This window comes from Hetaerina americana, unplaced genomic scaffold, assembly GCF_022747635.1.
Source record: "Hetaerina americana unplaced genomic scaffold, ioHetAmer1.1.p SCAF_2, whole genome shotgun sequence".
NCBI lineage: Eukaryota > Metazoa > Arthropoda > Insecta > Odonata > Calopterygidae > Hetaerina > Hetaerina americana.
Genome location: NW_027286763.1, coordinates 13,804,576 through 13,821,470, shown reverse-complemented (window position 1 = coordinate 13,821,470; position 16,895 = coordinate 13,804,576). Strand labels below are relative to the sequence as shown.

Here is a 16,895-nt window from a genome sequence, read left to right as displayed (position 1 = left end):
GTAGCGAGGAGGATTAAAATCATAAAAGCTTACATTTATGTCCGTTCTACAAACCCCCTTACTCCAGCATAAATGTTCTCTCCACGCTCGATGCCCAAGTATGTACCCGATGTTTACCAAGCATAGCTGCAAAATATTTGAAGTTAACCGTGACTTCGATGCCCTGACAATTATTTGGAACACCTACTGTGTAGGAAAAACGGCAAACAATCGCGATTCATGCGGTAAACTTCCCTATATATTCATTAAATACTTGATGGAACAAGTAGTGAAATCATCGACCCAAAGTTTCGGTATACCCGACATAATTTCGACTGATACGCCAGATGTTTTCACGAATTTGTAAATATATGCGACTGTGAGCATTAACGAACGTAGATCATCATTTATAGAAGTGAAAGAGAATTTCCTAAAGTGATAAAGGAAAAGTGTAAAGTATATCTATTCAACAAATGGTATTTGTATTGGACTTCGGGAAAAATTTAAATACCACCTGCAATTGTTTCCGCTGTCAAATCACTACACCAATTTGGAACACTTAGCGGCCGTTCGTAAATACAATAATATTTTTATTATACTTAAGTGTGGGCGTGCATTGACTTGATGAAAAATGACTTTCTACCTTGCCAAACCTGGCCTTTTTTGTGGATCTTTTGCTGTGGTTGATTCGGGAAGTTAGCGTAGTATTATCGAGTAATTGTTTTACCAGCAGGAACATAATCTATCAGCAGAATCCCTTTCGCATCCCAGAAAACTGAAGCCATCACATTTCCGGCCGACCGTATTGACTTTGCTTTCTTTGTCGGCGGTGAATCAACATATTTTCACTGCTTTGACTGCTGTTTTGTCTCTGTCTTGTCTCTGTGGTCAAGAACTGGTGCAGAAAATCTTGTTGGGTGCTTTTAAAACGGGTCCTACATTGACCGTAAATTTCCATTCTGATACGTTTGTGATCCTGAGTTTAGAGTCGCGGCACCCATATACCACATAATTAGCTCTTATCCAATTTCACCGTTCAAATGTGATATTCCCGTTCAGATGACATCCCCACAGCGATTTCTCGCACTTTCAGTCGGCGATTCTCCATTACCATTTAATGCACTTTGCCATAATTGCTGGGTCAGTGGCACATTTTGGCCGACCATTACGCTGATAGTCATCTAAACTGTCCTAACCAAACTTAACCTCATTTGTTCACTTGATAACGGTTGAATATGAAGAAGCAGTCTCCCAGAGTGTTCTGAAAGTCGGCATGAATTTCCTTTGCTTTCAAACTTTTCTTTCCGAAGTATTTAATCACAGCTCGAATCTCAATTTTTTCCATCTTTACAAATTACTACACGGGAACAACAACAGAGAGACATCCGAACCACAAATCTCTTCCCAGAGCACTGTCACGTTACATGTTTCCTCATAAAGAATTACCTATTACTACGCAGGAAATTCGTTGCGCTAGCGCTGACATCTGGTGGTGATTCCGAGAACCTTTCACACTACCCTCGCACCTGACAAGTTAGAGAAGTTTATTTGATAGAAACTCTAACGAAGTGATAAGGGATCCGCGTTGTACAACAGAGAGTCAGCTGCGTTAAAGGAAGCAAATAAAACATTTAATTAGATTTTTTTAATAAATTTTAAAATAGTTTAAAAGCGATGACGAAAAACTAACGAAGACATCGGAGGGTAAACTCGTAGATTATCGAGCAAAAACAAAAAATATGCGCAAATTCCTACGCATCTTCGAAATGACATGTGATGGGGATATTTTAGAGTATGACCCCTAATTATTTTTTCGTTACTCCGTGGAATTATGAGAGAAACGTAAAAACGTATAATATTCAATGTCAGAAAATGGTGAAACTCTAACAGACAGCAAAAACAAGGACAAAATCAAATGCATTTTTTAAAACGTCTGTAGTAAACATTTTAGTCCACAGGAAGAAGACAAAAAACTGGAAGTTCATACGCAACGTAACCTTGTGCCAGGAAGAAATAATGAAACAGCTCCAAAATAGAAGATCGAATAAAAGCTCAGGTCCGGAAGAAATCCTCGCTCGAATAATGAAAGAAAATGTAGAAGACATCGCAAATTATCAATAAATATTTTTCACTCATCGATAGAAGATTGTTCAGCTGCCTTCAACTGGCAACATAACCCCCCTATGAAAGCTTCTATGGGATCCCAATACTTATCGATTTCATAAAATCGACACTCGTCAAACTCTTAGAATATATGATTGCCAGTAATATGTCATTTGTCGACAGTAATGATATGGTATGCCGTAGCCAGCATGGCTTGAGGAAAAAATGATAAAGTGAAAAAGAATTGGGTGTCATTAAATACAGGAAAGGGGGAAATATAGGGTTATTACGCTACGAAAAACTGTTACGATAAGAAGACGAGTGTGACGGGCCTTATGGAGGAATTTGGCTGGAAGCCGCTTGAGATATGAAGAGAATAAGCGAGACTAGGACTTTTAAAATGTTCAGAACAGACGAGTTTAACAATGAAATAAGGGGAATTATTATGGCCCCACATATAATAGTAGAATAATACCAAAATAAAGATAAGATAAGAGAGAACTAGTACGAATATATAAACGTTTTAATTGCCGTTCTTTTCTCGGAGAATCAGGGATCATAAAAGAAACAAAATCGAATTGTGTTCTTCCAAGCGGGAACCAGATTAAACGCTACGTGGTCATCTAATGAATTCGTAGGTGCATACGGTTGTTTATATTACTTGCTTGAATATGTATTTGCCTGCGTGTAAGTTGAAGTAAGTTTTGCATGAATAAATACGAGAAATGTCTAAGGAGTGTATGACAAAGATGTATGGTGTGATAAAAATAATAAAGGATATGGGTGGAGGCCCGCTCCAAAAAAATTAACTAAAGATTGATTTTTTGACTGAATCTCTTTCGTTTGAGAGGCTACTACCAGCTACGTGAGCGAACACTGATTTAATTTTGAAGTCGTCACCATCGAAGTTAACTCTAGTAATGAACGTATACCTACGTTTGCATTATTTGGCTAAAAATGGTGGAGGTACCCTGAGTGCATTTCTCTTGAGCCTGATACGTAGTTAGAAATGCATTTGCACATGAGAATTGTTTTCTGTACTTATATCTCATGCATGATGCGTGACTTCATCTGCCAGTGACCTGTGTATGCCTGGTGTGGATATGCTCCCTGACACACATCTTTTCGGTGACTCAGGGTATTATGTTGTCGAAAATCTCAGATTGGTGGCTTAATTTCTTTGCCAAATAGTTCTTAAATATCTTCCTTTCAACAATCTTGAACCATCTGTAGTTCAAAGAATAATTTTCCAGAATTATCCGTGATTATCTGCATGGATTTTCCCTTCTTCATACCTGATGGATCTTTCACCTTTCCATGCATTGCGTCTAGGTCACCTTCCTTTGTAAACATTCCATATCCTCCCACTACGTCTAACACCGTGCTTATTTCACCCTATTCGTTCCCTCCTCAATTTATTATTCAAATATGCAAGTTAGGCATAGAAGAGAGTATGACCGAGATGAGGATAGAATAGGTCCTGGATTACTCGATGACGAAATAGTGACGGCACTAAAAGGGCATTGGAATCAGATAAGGCTCTGGAATTGACAAAATTCCCACGTAACTACTTAAAGGGGTAATAGAATGTGAGAGGAAGAGTCTATATGGGCTAATTCCTAGCATTTATGAGGAAGGAATCTGGCCGGAAGACTATGTGAATCGGTGTTAGTTCCAATTCTGAAAAAGGTAAAGGCTACATCATGTGAGGTCTACAGAACAATACCTTTGATATCCCACGCAGCTAAAGTGGTTCTCAGGATCATCAACAAGAGACTGGAGAGCAAGGCAAATGATTATTTAGGGGATTATCCGTTTGGGTTTAGGAAGAGGAGAGGCACGCGTGATGCCATTGCAGTAATTAGATCACTAATCGAGAGGAATATAGAATACAATCAGGACGTGTTTGCTTGTTTCGTAGATTTCAAAAAGGCGTTTGATAGAGCGAATAGGGAAAACCTGTGGAGTATATTGCAGAAGTAGGAATAGATTGGAGGGATAGGAGGCTAATCCGCAACCCTACGTCTCAGACTGTTCAGGTGCGAGCGGGGAACGGAGAGTCCGCATGGGCAGTGTTAGGAAGAGGTGTAAGGCAGGGTTGCCCATTTTCGCCGGTGCTGTTCAACCTGTATGTGAAGAAAATGATTAAAGAGGCATGGGAAGAACTGGAGGTAGCAATGAAAGTGGGCGGGGAATTCGTAAAATCAGTTAGGTTTGCTAATGACCAAGCTTTAGTTTGTCAATCCGCGTAGGGATTTCAAGCATTGCTGAGTGAATTAGAAATCCAGATTTTCCCTCCAGCACGTATATGAGATGGAGGAAAAGAAAGAAGTCTTTGGGGCATTGTCTAACAAATTTAGATTTTCACTCACATGCTTGAGAAGCTCTTGGCAGATCCCCGTGCAAGTTTCCTTTTGTTCGTCCGAGAGCACTTGCGGCACCAACTTCGCCCACACCTTTCTCATGCCCATGTTTTCAGTCAGAAGACGATGCACATCACTTTTAGGGATACCAAGTTCAACAGAAACCATGTAAATACTTAAAATGCGATCCCTTTCCAACAAGGCATTCACTCTAGCAAGATATTCGTCACTTTTTGAGGTCGAAGGACGTCCTGAACTTTCGGCGTCTTACAACCTTTGTGACAGATCTTGCACTCGTGAGGGAAAACTGCCCGTTTGCATCAACCGGTATTTTTACTTACTATCGCCCTCGGGAAAAACGCATCACTATCTCAGATCCCAAATCCTCCCCGCAGGCGATCCGGAAGGAGCTGGAGGGCGAGAGAGGGCTAATGTTCCCCTTGGAATGCGACGTCGCCGACGAAGCATCGGTGGCCGCGGCGTTCAAGACCGTGGAGGAGTCCCACGGCGGCGCCGACATTCTCATCAACAACGCCGGCATCGCCCAACGAAACACTCTTCTGGGTAAGTGAATCAAGGAGCCCAGGCGCCTTCGCCTACCTCCCTCCAGGGGGGTGGGGGGGGTGAACCATTTCTTATTCATACAGTGGAAGTTTTACTTCGTGCATCTACGTTTTGTGTCTACAACTCACGGACTCTTCTCTAACCTTCACGTTTTTATTTTAATATCTGCATTAATGGGTAGTCTAAAATCCATTATTAGTCGTACAGTATTTCACTGCTAGGTAAAAGAAACCCCTTTGGCGTAAAGGACGATTTGGGGTGAGCGTCACTTTGATAAGAAAGAATGAAACTCACTCATCATCCCTTTAATTTCCCTCGCCCAACTTTCTTTCCTCCTTTTTTCACGGGGAAAAAGGATGGAAAGGAAATGGTGTTTGACTGCAATTTTTCATTGCATAAAATCCATCGAAATGCGTAGATCCCTGTACATTTCCTTTGCTGGCATGGGCGAGTAATAGTGCTGCCATTTCGGTTTATCGACAATTGTCGTCAAGGCACGGAAAGGGCGACTCTTAGTCTCGAATGAAAGTCTTAAAATTAATTTTTAATCATTATTTTGGAGCAGGCCTCAACCAAAATCCATTAATATTTTGTCACACTGCTCTTCTTGTTATATCTTAGACTTTTCTCGCTGCCCTAGGCTGTAATGGATCTAAATATTTTCACTGAAGCAAACATAACAATGTATCTTTCCACTCAATTTTATTCGGTACAACTAGTTTCCAAGCTTCAGCGTCATTTTCAGGTATAAATATTTTATTGAACCTGCCTCATTAAGGTCGTGAATGCTAGCTGCATGCTCCAGTTGAGGTCTAATAAGCGAGAAATAGCATCGCTCTTTCACTTTTTCATCGTATTTGCCCAATACCCTCTTGACGAAATCAATTTTTGATTCCCTTCTCTGCATATCTTTCGTATATGTTAACCCCATGAGAGATCATGGGTATGAGCAATATCAAGATATTTTATAGATTATACATTTGCTAGCTCGCTATTTCTAGTGATGTAAGCACTTGGGGAGAGCACTTTCGTTTCCAATAGTTCATAAAAGAATTTGGAATGATTAATTACTAATTTTCATTCCTTGAAAGATTTCTGAATAGCCTTAAGTTAGCCTGAATTAAACGCATCTGAATCGGACTGGTTGCTACGATCCCTATATACTACTTTGTCGTCCGCAAACAGGCGAATCTTACTCCTGGTTATACTACCTAAGCCATTGATACATGATACATAAAACCTTGTCGAATATATTTTCAAAATACAAAAATATCTACATAGAAGAGCTAGTTGGTTCTCGTAAAGTCTACACATTTGGAATCCATACTGTTTCCTTACCAATAAACCCTTGCTGTTGAATGAGAAAGGACGTTTTCGCCATGCTGAGGCACGCGACGCCCTTTTCAAATGTGGTTCTTCCTTCTCAGATGGTTCCGTGGAGGCTTGGACACGCATCATGGCCGTGAACGTTATTGGACTCTGCCAATGTACCAAACTAGCCGTCGACTCGATGATGTCGAGGGGCGTGAGTGATGGGCAAGTAATCCACATCAGCAGGTACGTGCTACAACCGCACCATATTGAATTTCTATGATATGTACGGTACAACACCTGCCCCCAACATACCTCCCCCACATATCCTCTCCGCTCTTATACGAGGGCAGGCTGAAAACTAATGCACACCTGCTTGTAGACCACAAACAAAATGACCTTCAGAAGCACTCCTGGTGGCATGTGGAAGTAACATTCCGGCTCAACACGCATGCGCAGGGTTGCGGTCGTTGCATTCATCCAGTATATTTTGAGAAGCCGAAGTATGGAGACGTGTTTTAGTGCTATTTCAACGCGAGATAAACCTGCGCATGCGTGTTGAGGGGGAATGTTACTTCCAAATGCCACCAGGAGTGCTTCTGAAGGTCATTTTGTTTGTAGTATACAAGCAGGTGTGCATTAGTTTTCAGCCCACCCTCGTATAGACATACTATATGTAAGATTACCTAAAAAATCTAACCTGAATAATGCATAAGAGAAGGCCTAGTTTAAACTTTCTGAAATGTGAGTGTCCTTTCACGTGTTTTCTTTTTAAATTTTTGTGCTCTTGTGCCACCCAAGTGTTATACATGTATCTGTAAAGAAATTAAACACGGAAGAGGAGTTATCCCCGAGTGGAACTGCTCTCCGAATGAGATCGAGTGGGGGCGGGATAGGGAGGGAGGAGCGGAGAGGAAAGGGTCGAAGGGAGGAAGGGGCGAGGGAGTGGAGGGAGTGGAGGGAGAGGGGCAAAGGGGTACGAATGGAAGAACGGGGGAGAGAGAGGGGAGTGAGAATATCCGAGGGCGGGTTGGCGAGCAAGTGGAGGGACCAAATAATTTTTAACTAGTATTCTACCCTTTAAGGCAAGTTTTTTGGAGAAAAAGTGAACAAAGATACATGTATTCGCCTCTCCTAACAAGGCAAATCCTGACATCCGACGTTATAACTAATCCTTAACTTATCCTTATATCCTTCCTACAATTATGCCGGCCTCGGTGGCGGCGGGGTAACGTCCTCGCCTACCAACCCAAAGGTCGCGGGTTCGATTCCCTAGGTGGATTTCCCTCCATCTAGGGCTTGGTTGTACGTGATTGTCTTCAATATAATGTCTGTAATGTAGGGTTAGGAGGAAGAAGGGACTATTAGTCTCAACCTCGCCCAAATAAGTCGATAAATAAATAAATAAATATATTATTCTGCCATACCTATCCTACTTTCGCCCCTTCCTCGTTTTCCTAGCATTCTCCCCTCTATCACAGTCTTCAACATCCCATTTCCCATCAAAACACTCTGCATCCATCGTTTCTGCCCCATATTTTCCTCCAACAATCCCCTCTCCTCCCCCACCATGCCTAGCACTTCTAGTTTATTTTCCCTTCTGTCCCTTTCACCTTCTCCATCCTTCTCCTCACCCACATTTCAAAAGCTTCCAATCTACGCCCATAATCTTGCTTCAATGGCCATGTTTCCATGGCGGACGTAATCACGCCTCATAAACTAAATGTTTCACTGAACTGTTTTTCAGCATTCTTATCAAGGCTCGATCATAAAGTCCCTCCTTCTTATGAAAGCTTCACCTAACACAATTCTTCTTCCCCACTACTTTGGCCATCTTGGTTTGACACACTAATTATTGCTCCCCAAATTTAATGTTTATCTTCGGACGAGGAATATCCAATGCAAGTACGTAACTCGTTGCTCAGTGGTTACCTTTCTGAATATGATAGTAATAATATAGAAACTGCATGATTTAACGTGAAGGATTGCAATTACAGACCCTAGTTAGTATATACAGACTTCAGACCCTCTGGTTCCAACATAAGTGTTCTCTCAAAGCTCGATGACTAAATACCCACAATCGTCAATAAGTAGAGCCTCACGGTATATTTTCAGAATACTTTATTTTGCCAACAATGAATTGGGACAAGTTTTGTACAGGGAAACCGGAACGCAATCGTGATTCATTCCAAAACCTTTCTGAATGTATTCGCTGGGTAGGGCTGGAAGTGAGGACTGGAAGCTACGGGCGCGCAGAGGTTTACAATAGCTGATATCCTGCCGCTTCCACAGCTTAAAGAGCACTGAGACTGGTTTCGTGGCAAAGCTTAGCGTCCTTCCCACCTACTCCAAGTGGTTTTATCCCACTCCGACTAATAGGAGGGGCGCGGAAAATTTAATTGCATTACTTTTAGAACGCACCCTGTAGCTTGCATCTCTCCCATCTAATATGTCGGTGATTGGCAGGATCCCGGTAATTACAGAGCAATATCGTTTCTATTGATTTTATTAATTTGATATTCCCCCAGCCTCATATCCTCGTGGCAGCTTGAAAGGTATTGAGTAGATGTAGATTGTTTGCATATCCGGAGTCTACTGATGGCAACGAATGGTTCACCAATTGTTCCGTACACGATTTTTTTTCTTGTGAAAGTTTTATATTGCATTGAGAAGACACTGTCGAAGGATTCTCGTACCGGTTTGTAGCTTTGAGAGTCTGACGTTCGGAAAAATGGTGTCGCCGATTGGTGTCGTCGGGGTGATCTCAAAGCGCTGCTACCCGAGGGAGCAAAGGGCTGCCACCGCACAGCGGAAGGGGTGCGGAGTGTAAGGGGGGAGGGGTGAGAGAACCACTTCACGGGCAGCGAGAGGAACACTTTGGTGATCTCTCTTCGGAAGGGGGGATTAATTAGCCCTAGGAAGAGGAGCTGCTTGCGTTAACCAATCAGGGGTTAGTGGTGTTCTCCTTGCCTCGCGGTGCTTGAAGAGGGCGCCCCTCCCCCTGTGTCACTACGGAAACAATTACTCTCGTCTGTGTGAGAGAGGCGCGCCTTTGTGGGCAACTGGGGCGGGAGGTGTTTGCGGGACGAAGGGGGGAGGGGGCAGAGGCGCGTGGAGGGTTATCCCCCTCCCCCCCTATAACTATGGATGATCAAAGACGACATTCCCTCTCCCCATCATCGGTTGAGCCACTCCGATGCTTCTTGCGTGACACGCCGCGCGGTTCTGCCGGTTGATCAACTTCGTGCATTTTTTCTCGGAAACTTTTCAGCAGATGAAGATACGCAGAAATATAGGGCGTGAGATTAACCCGTGTACTTATTACGTTGATACACCAGTTTTAGGATTATATTACCATATCAGTCCAGAAGAAATCCATTTCCTGGGTTCTTAAAAAAATCTCAACCTCGGGTGAGTTTTTTATTTTACCGGGTAAATGCCGATCCTAAGGTGAATGACGTCCCAACTGCTCGTTTTGATTAGTTGGCCCATAGTAAATAAGTATACGAGGTAATCCTAGAAGTACCCGACCCAAGAAAGAAAACAAAAATTTTGGAAAAAATGTATTTAATTTTCAACATAATCTCCTTTCAGCTCGATACACTTTTCCCAGCCATATTTAGTAAATTCGATACCCTTTTTATAATAAGAGCTGTCTTGCTCCCAAAAATAATCAGAAACTGCCGGCATCACTTCTTTACGGTTGGAAAATCCTTGACCACCGAGCCATTTTTTCAAGTTTGCGAACAGAAAATAATCCGAGGGGGCTAAATCTGGCGAATAGCATGCATGAGGTAGCAATTGAAACTTAAATTCATGAATTTTGGCCATTGCAATAACGGATGTGTGAGCTGGTGCATTGTCTTGATGAAACAACCCTTTATTCTTAGCCAAATAAGGCCGCTTTTGCTTGATTTTTTCGCTCAAACGATGCAATAAGCCCGCATAATAATAATAACAATAATAATTGGGCCCGTTAGTACAGAATCGGACAATTTATTGTTTCAATTTCACTTTTTGGGGTGCCTCATTTTTAAAACCCCAATACAATTTCGTTAATTTTACAAAATACAAAATATGAGTTACATGCACTTCCTTTCCGTCGTTCTCCCCGTTCCCAATTTCTCTTTTGTTGATAAATCCATCCAATATTTTCCTAATCGGTTCCTCGTGTAGATATTTCCCAATTTGTTGGACGTTATGCAAATATCCAAGGATAGCTTCCTGTTCGCCTTTTTCCTCGGCATAAATTGGGCAGTAAAGGACTCTTGTGTATTGCCGTATCTTCCTCCATCATGCATTCACACGTCCCCTCCTTTTTTTCCCTATTTTCTTGAGGTATGATCTAAACTCCCCGTGTCCCGTTAAAATTTACCCTTGTAAGTTTTAAATTTGATCTTCATTCTTTTCTTCACGCTAGGTAAAAATTGTCTAGTTGTTTTCCCCTGTTCTGAAGTTTCCCATTCCCGTTCCCATTTATCCAGGAAATACGCTCTTTTAAAATTCCTGTTCCTGCTCCATGTCTCAGTTGGAGACAAAGCTACATCTCCTAGAGTAGCCTCTTCCATCTGCCTCATCCGTGACTTGATTCTTCTTTCCTCTATTGAGAACATTATCGGCTGTATCCCGGTTATTATTTGTAGAGCTTCATTACAGACCGTATTGTAGCTCCCGGATATTGCAATTAGGCAAGATCTTTGGGCCTCCAGTTTTCTCCGGATTCTGCTGTAATTTAACCTCTCTCCCCACCCCTCGCAGCCGTATGCCAATATTGGGATGGTGACTCGGTTGTATATAGTTCTTAAGCTATTTGTGGTCATACCAAATCTGTTTCTGCACAGCCTTCTTAAGCAGTTAAATATTTTCTTGACCTTGCCTGCTGCGTAATTTGCGTGTTAGTCTGTCGTCGAATTCAATGCCCAGGTATCTGAATGTAAAGGCTCTTCTGATGTTTTGACCATAGATTTTTATAGTTTGGTTTCGTGGCAATTTTTTCCCGAATACGACGTACTTAGTCCTATTCACAGAAATTTTTAATTTCACTTTCGTACTCCATGACTCCACTATATGGCAACATTCTTTTGCGAGTTTTTCTATTTCTCTCCTGGAATTTGCAGGCATTGTGATCATAACGTCATCAGCGTATGCTGTCCATCTGCAGCTTCCAGGAAGGGGCTGATTCAGTAAATCGTTCATGGAGATGTTTCAAAGAAAAGGACCGAGTATGGATCCCTGTGGTGCCCCTTTTGTAATATTCTTTTCAACTTCCAGATTATTTAGTTGTATTTTGGTTGTTCTTTCAAGAAATAGTTTTTAATAAGTCCTACTATTGGTCCCGGGGTTTTATAACTTTTGAGCTGGGTTATGCAATGTGGCCACCATAATGAATCGAATGCTGCTTCGTAATCTATGAATAAGGCCACCTTATACTTATATTTACGATTTTTTATTTCTTGCAGTAGTTTTATTGCCGCGGCTGCGGTGGATCCGCCTCTTCGAAATTCAAATTGGCTTATGTGGAGTAGATCCTCCTCACCAACTGCTTCTTCAATTTTCATTTTGATGATTCTTTCGAACATTTTCCCCATTTCGGGTAGTAGTGTTATGGGTCTGCAAGTCTTAGCATCAGAGGGGTCTTTTTCCTTGCCGCAGGGAAGTATTTGTTTCTGCAACAGTCCTATAGCAATCTAGTTGAAAAGTTGAGGATAACCGGCTCGGCTGCTTTGATCAATTCAGCGTTTATGCCATCAATGCCTGAGGCCTTTTTCATTTTCATTTCTTGAATCGCGGTTCTAACTTCCTCATCGGTGATATCTATCTCCGTACTTTTCAGGCAAGGGAGGTTAGCCTCAAGCCTAATTACTTTTTGCTCTTCAGCTTCATTTTCTGCTGTGTCATCCGATACAAGCGGGTTGATGATGTTGGAAATGGTTTCGTCCAGGAATAGAAGCTCCCCTCTGGCGTTGGTCTTAGCTGATTATGTTGGTTGGATTTTAAATTTTTCTCTGGCGATTTTATATATTAACCCCCAGGGATCTGCCTCAATATTTGACCTCGAGAATTTCTCCCAGATTTTTTCCTTGCTGTTTTGCACTTTTTGTTCATAGTTCTCCTTTGCCTCAAAGAATCTTCTTTTGTTGACGGTACGTTCTTCATGGCTAATGCTTTTCTGGTATGTTCCCCGTAGGTTTCTACAATTTATCTTAAGCCTGTGAAGTTTCTCATTCCATCATACTGTTTCGTTTCGTCGTGTTCTGGTCAGAGGGATCGAGGCCAGAGTGGAACCTTGCAGCGCCTCCGTAAGTGATCTAACTCAAGCATCGATGTTTTTATTGCTTGGATCCCATAGCAACAATTCACATTTGTACCCGGTGTTCTTTGATAATATCTCCATAAAGTTTCTCCAGTTTGCTGCACCGATATTAAATCTTCTTTGATGACAGCGTTCATTTTCGTTCGTGCCAATCTGGTATGTGACTAATCTGTGATCGCTGATGGATAGTTCGGCATGAACCTTCCATCTGTACACGTCTCGTATTAATGCCGAGTTACTGATGGTTAGGTCTATATTTGAGGAGCCAATTTCGAACTACATCTACATCTACATCTACATAATACCCCGCAAGCCGCCGCAAGGGCGTGTGGCGGGGGGTGTTAGGTCACCAACCGTAAAAAAGAAAAATACCACATGCAAAAAAACAACACGGAAAATTACACCCACAGCAGCGCACACACTCATGCAAAAATCCCTTCATCCAATACTCATGCAAACACATATACCGCAAAACAACTAAAAAACTGCACCCCATGATGCAGCACGAAAGCCATCCTACACGGAAGGCAAGACACAACAAGCAAGAAATTGAAACATCACTACCACATGAAAATTCACCACAAAACACTCTACCCCCAAAGAGTCTGTAAAGGGAATGGAATGCGACCCAACGTTGCAGGTAGCAGGAATTTCCCCCCGCGGAGAGGGACGAGGGATTGAAAGGAAAGAGACTTAAAAACAGATGAACGGAACACGAATGAGGTCATTCGGAAAGAATGGGTTATTATAGAAAAACACATAAGGTTAGTGGAAGAGCATGCATTTAAATACAACTAATTATTTTTTAGACGCTGAGGGTGGCAAGTGGAATTTTTGCTATCTATAACCCTGCAGTTGCTATCCCGTATTGTCCGTGGGAAGAAGGAGTCCTTGAGTCGGCTAGTTCTGGCATCTATTTCCCGAATTTTATATGCATGATCCAAGCGACCAATGTATGTAGGAGTACGAATAATTTGCGAGACCTCGGTGCTGAAACATGCGGATCTAAATTTATTTAATAATTTCAATCTTGCATTGAATCGTCTCTCAGCCAATGATTCCCACCCCAAATCCATGAGCATTTCGGTGACGCTTTGCGTTTTATCGTAGGAATTTTTTACAAAACGGGCTGCCCGGCGTTGAACCTTCTCAATTTCCCGAATGAGACCTTTTTCACTCGGATCCCACACGCTGCATCCATATTCTAAATGAGGCCTTACAAGAGCGTGGTAACAACGTTCCTTGACCTTCGAATCACTTTTGCCGACAACGCGTCTAATGAATCCCAATTTTTTATATGCTTGACCGCAGACTTTACGTATGTGAGTCCCCCAAGTTAAGTCTTTTGTGAATGTGACACCTAGGTATTTTACCGTATCAACTACTGCCAGGTCACCTCCAGCTAATTTGTAAGCAAATCCCGTTGATCTTTTAAAGAAATTTACCACTGAACATTTATTATAATTTAGAGTCAATCCCCAGTTAGAACACCATTTACTAATGCAACCTAAATCCTGCTCTAGAATAAAACGATCCTCATCCCCAGATATCTCCCGATAGGTCACCGTGTCATCCGCGAACATCCTAATTTTACTTTTCACTTCGCGGTTCAAATCGTTAACAAAAATCAAGAAAAGCAACGGCCCGATCACACTTCCCTGAGGTACCCCCGACGTGACTCGAACGCTGTCGGAACTAGCGCCATCAAGGACTACCCTCTGTTCCCGCTCTGAAAGAAAATCTTTAACCCAACTTATGGCGCCCTTGTTTATACCCGCGACCTTTAATTTATGAATGAGTTTACCATGTGGGACCTTCTCAAATGCCTTTTGAAAATCTAAGAAGATGGCATCCACTTGCCTACCTCTCTCACCCGATAAAAGTAAATCATGTGTAAATAATCCTAATTGGGTTTCGCAGGAGCGGGTTTTCCTGAATCCGTGTTGATTGTCACTTAAAAAGTTAATATTGTCAAGGTGTCTCATTATTGAACTGACAATTATGTGCTCTAAGATTTTGCAACAGATAGAAGTGAGAGATATAGGTCTGTAATTACTGGGATCCTCCCTGTCACCACCTTTAAAAATAGGCGTTATTTGCGCGGTTTTCCAAATCTTAGGTACTTTGCACTCCTTGAGGGATTTTTTAAATATAAACTCAAGGTACGGGGCAATGTTTGGAGCTAAATGTTTTATCACCCTAGCTGGTATATTTTCGGGACCCGGGGATTTGTTGGGTTTAATCTCGTTAAGCAAACTAAACGTGTACGGTTGCGTCGGTTCGTTTAATACAGGTTCGTTACATACCTGTATATACACATCTTCAGACGCTATTAAGTCCTCCGTTGCCCTACCTCGGTCTTTGGTTTCCGAACTAAACCATATTTAGTTACTTGCGTTAGAGTCAATTGCGACTAGTATCCTTTTATTTTTGAATTTATCTATCAGGTTCTTTAATTCTGTGATGTATTCTTGGATGTCCTCCGATGGTGGCATACATCCGGAGATCAGTATCATTGGTTTCCTATCAGCCCGAGTTTCTGCAGCTGCGAAGTGCTTTGTTGTGCAGTGCTCAAAACTCAAGATATCATAATTTATTTTGAAGACCATGATGCTTGCAAAACATTTTTCTTTGGCATTTGCTGGTGTAATGCGCGTTAGCACTCCGAATCCCGGGATTCTCCATTTTCTTTCATGACTGTTGCTGTACACATATGGTCAATATAATATCTAGCCCAAGATCCGTTGCCATTTTTCTCAATTCATTAGTATCAACCTTTGCCCGTTGAAGGTTGATTTGCCCTATTTTTATGATGTGGTTTTTAGTCCCCATAATCGATCAGCTCTACGATTCGTTCTAGTGCCTTCTTTAGACAAGGGCATTTCTTATCACTAGCTTTGTGGCTACAATCTTTTATGTCTGCTTTCTTGCAATTCATACAGCAGGGTGGTTTTTCTACAGAGTCGCATTTCCTGGTATCATGGTTTTCGGAGCAATGGTCACAAACATCCTGGTCTGCATAGCACTTTTTGGCAGTGTCCCCGAACTTTTGGCACTTGAAGCACCTAGTTGCTACAATAAAGTCCTTCACTCTATATGAGCTAAACTCAATGAAAGCCCTTTCTCTATTTAACAACTTCTTTCTGCTATTGGAGTCTACCTCGATTACCCAGTTTGCTGTTTGTTCATCCCTTTTCCCAAATTTAAAAAAATGCTTTCGCGTGGCTACCTGTAGATAGGTCATTTTGGTTCCTCAAAGCTTCCTCAAGATCCTCCGGTGTTACGCTTGATTTAACCGCATGTAATGCCATTCTAGGGAGAGCCTTAACTGGTTTCCTTATCAGTAGGTTATTATCGGCAAATCCATTGCAATTCTTCAGTTTCTCTTCGATATCTTCGTTTTCGGACTCAATTTTTATAGCTTTGTTCTTCGTCCTAGTGATTCCTTTGATTTTAATACCATGTTTTTTGGGGTTTAATATTTTTAGTACCTTTATCTTCGTGTCGTCACTTGTTTCTTCCTCCGCTCCTTCCCCTGGGGTTATTACTACAGTATAAGTTTCGTTTGCCTTCTTGCTCCCTATTGGAGACATCTCGCTCATCTCCTTTGAATGGAAGCAATTTCAGCGAAAAATGGGCCCTTTGCAGGTTCCGAACAGGGGAGCTTCAACTCTTCTCTAACTATATGTCTTATCATTTTTTCATTTACATCATTGTTTTCTGCCTATTGTCATTGCTGAGCTTGATTAGCACTGCACTAAGTGATACTCATTCCCATTTATTCCATACCCAATGTTTAAATATGATTCAAACGCTCGTGGATATGATAATGGGCGCTTCAATTAGACTTCGTGTTCCAATTTCCGGAAAGAAACAGTCAGATTTGCCCCAGTATTATATACAATAAATGCAGTGCTATGAAATGTGTGGCACTTCAGGTACACCCTACGTTTTCTGGTTACAGGATGTATGCCACCTCAAAGAATATAAAGAAAATATTACTCAGCAAGGATGTTCAGAACATCCCTCACATATTCAAGCTACACCGTTCCACTCGAATTGGTACCCGAATAGTCTGCATCTATGTCACAGATTAATGAAAAATTTACATACAGCAAGAATGCTCACAACAGCATTCACATACCAGAGTTTTAACACAACTTCAACCGGTATACAAGACATCGGGAACTTCCGGTGTGGACCACGTGTTCCGGTTTCAGGTTACACGGCACCGATTCAGGAAATAATTACACACAGCACTG

At 41.8% G+C, this 16,895-nt stretch overlaps 1 protein-coding gene across 4 annotated transcripts in view; it reads left to right on the top strand.

Moving 5' to 3' along the window:
* Window positions 1–16,895, top strand: part of LOC139687792 (dehydrogenase/reductase SDR family member 11-like) — a 37,251-nt gene that overhangs the window by 6,594 nt on the left and 13,762 nt on the right. For all 4 annotated transcript variants that reach the window (XM_071585097.1, XM_071585096.1, XM_071585098.1 and 1 more), the window contains 2 exons: window positions 4,841–5,009; window positions 6,437–6,566. In XM_071585097.1, coding sequence (XP_071441198.1) covers window positions 4,841–5,009; window positions 6,437–6,566 — 299 coding nt within the window. The remainder of the gene's footprint in view (window positions 1–4,840; window positions 5,010–6,436; window positions 6,567–16,895) is intronic.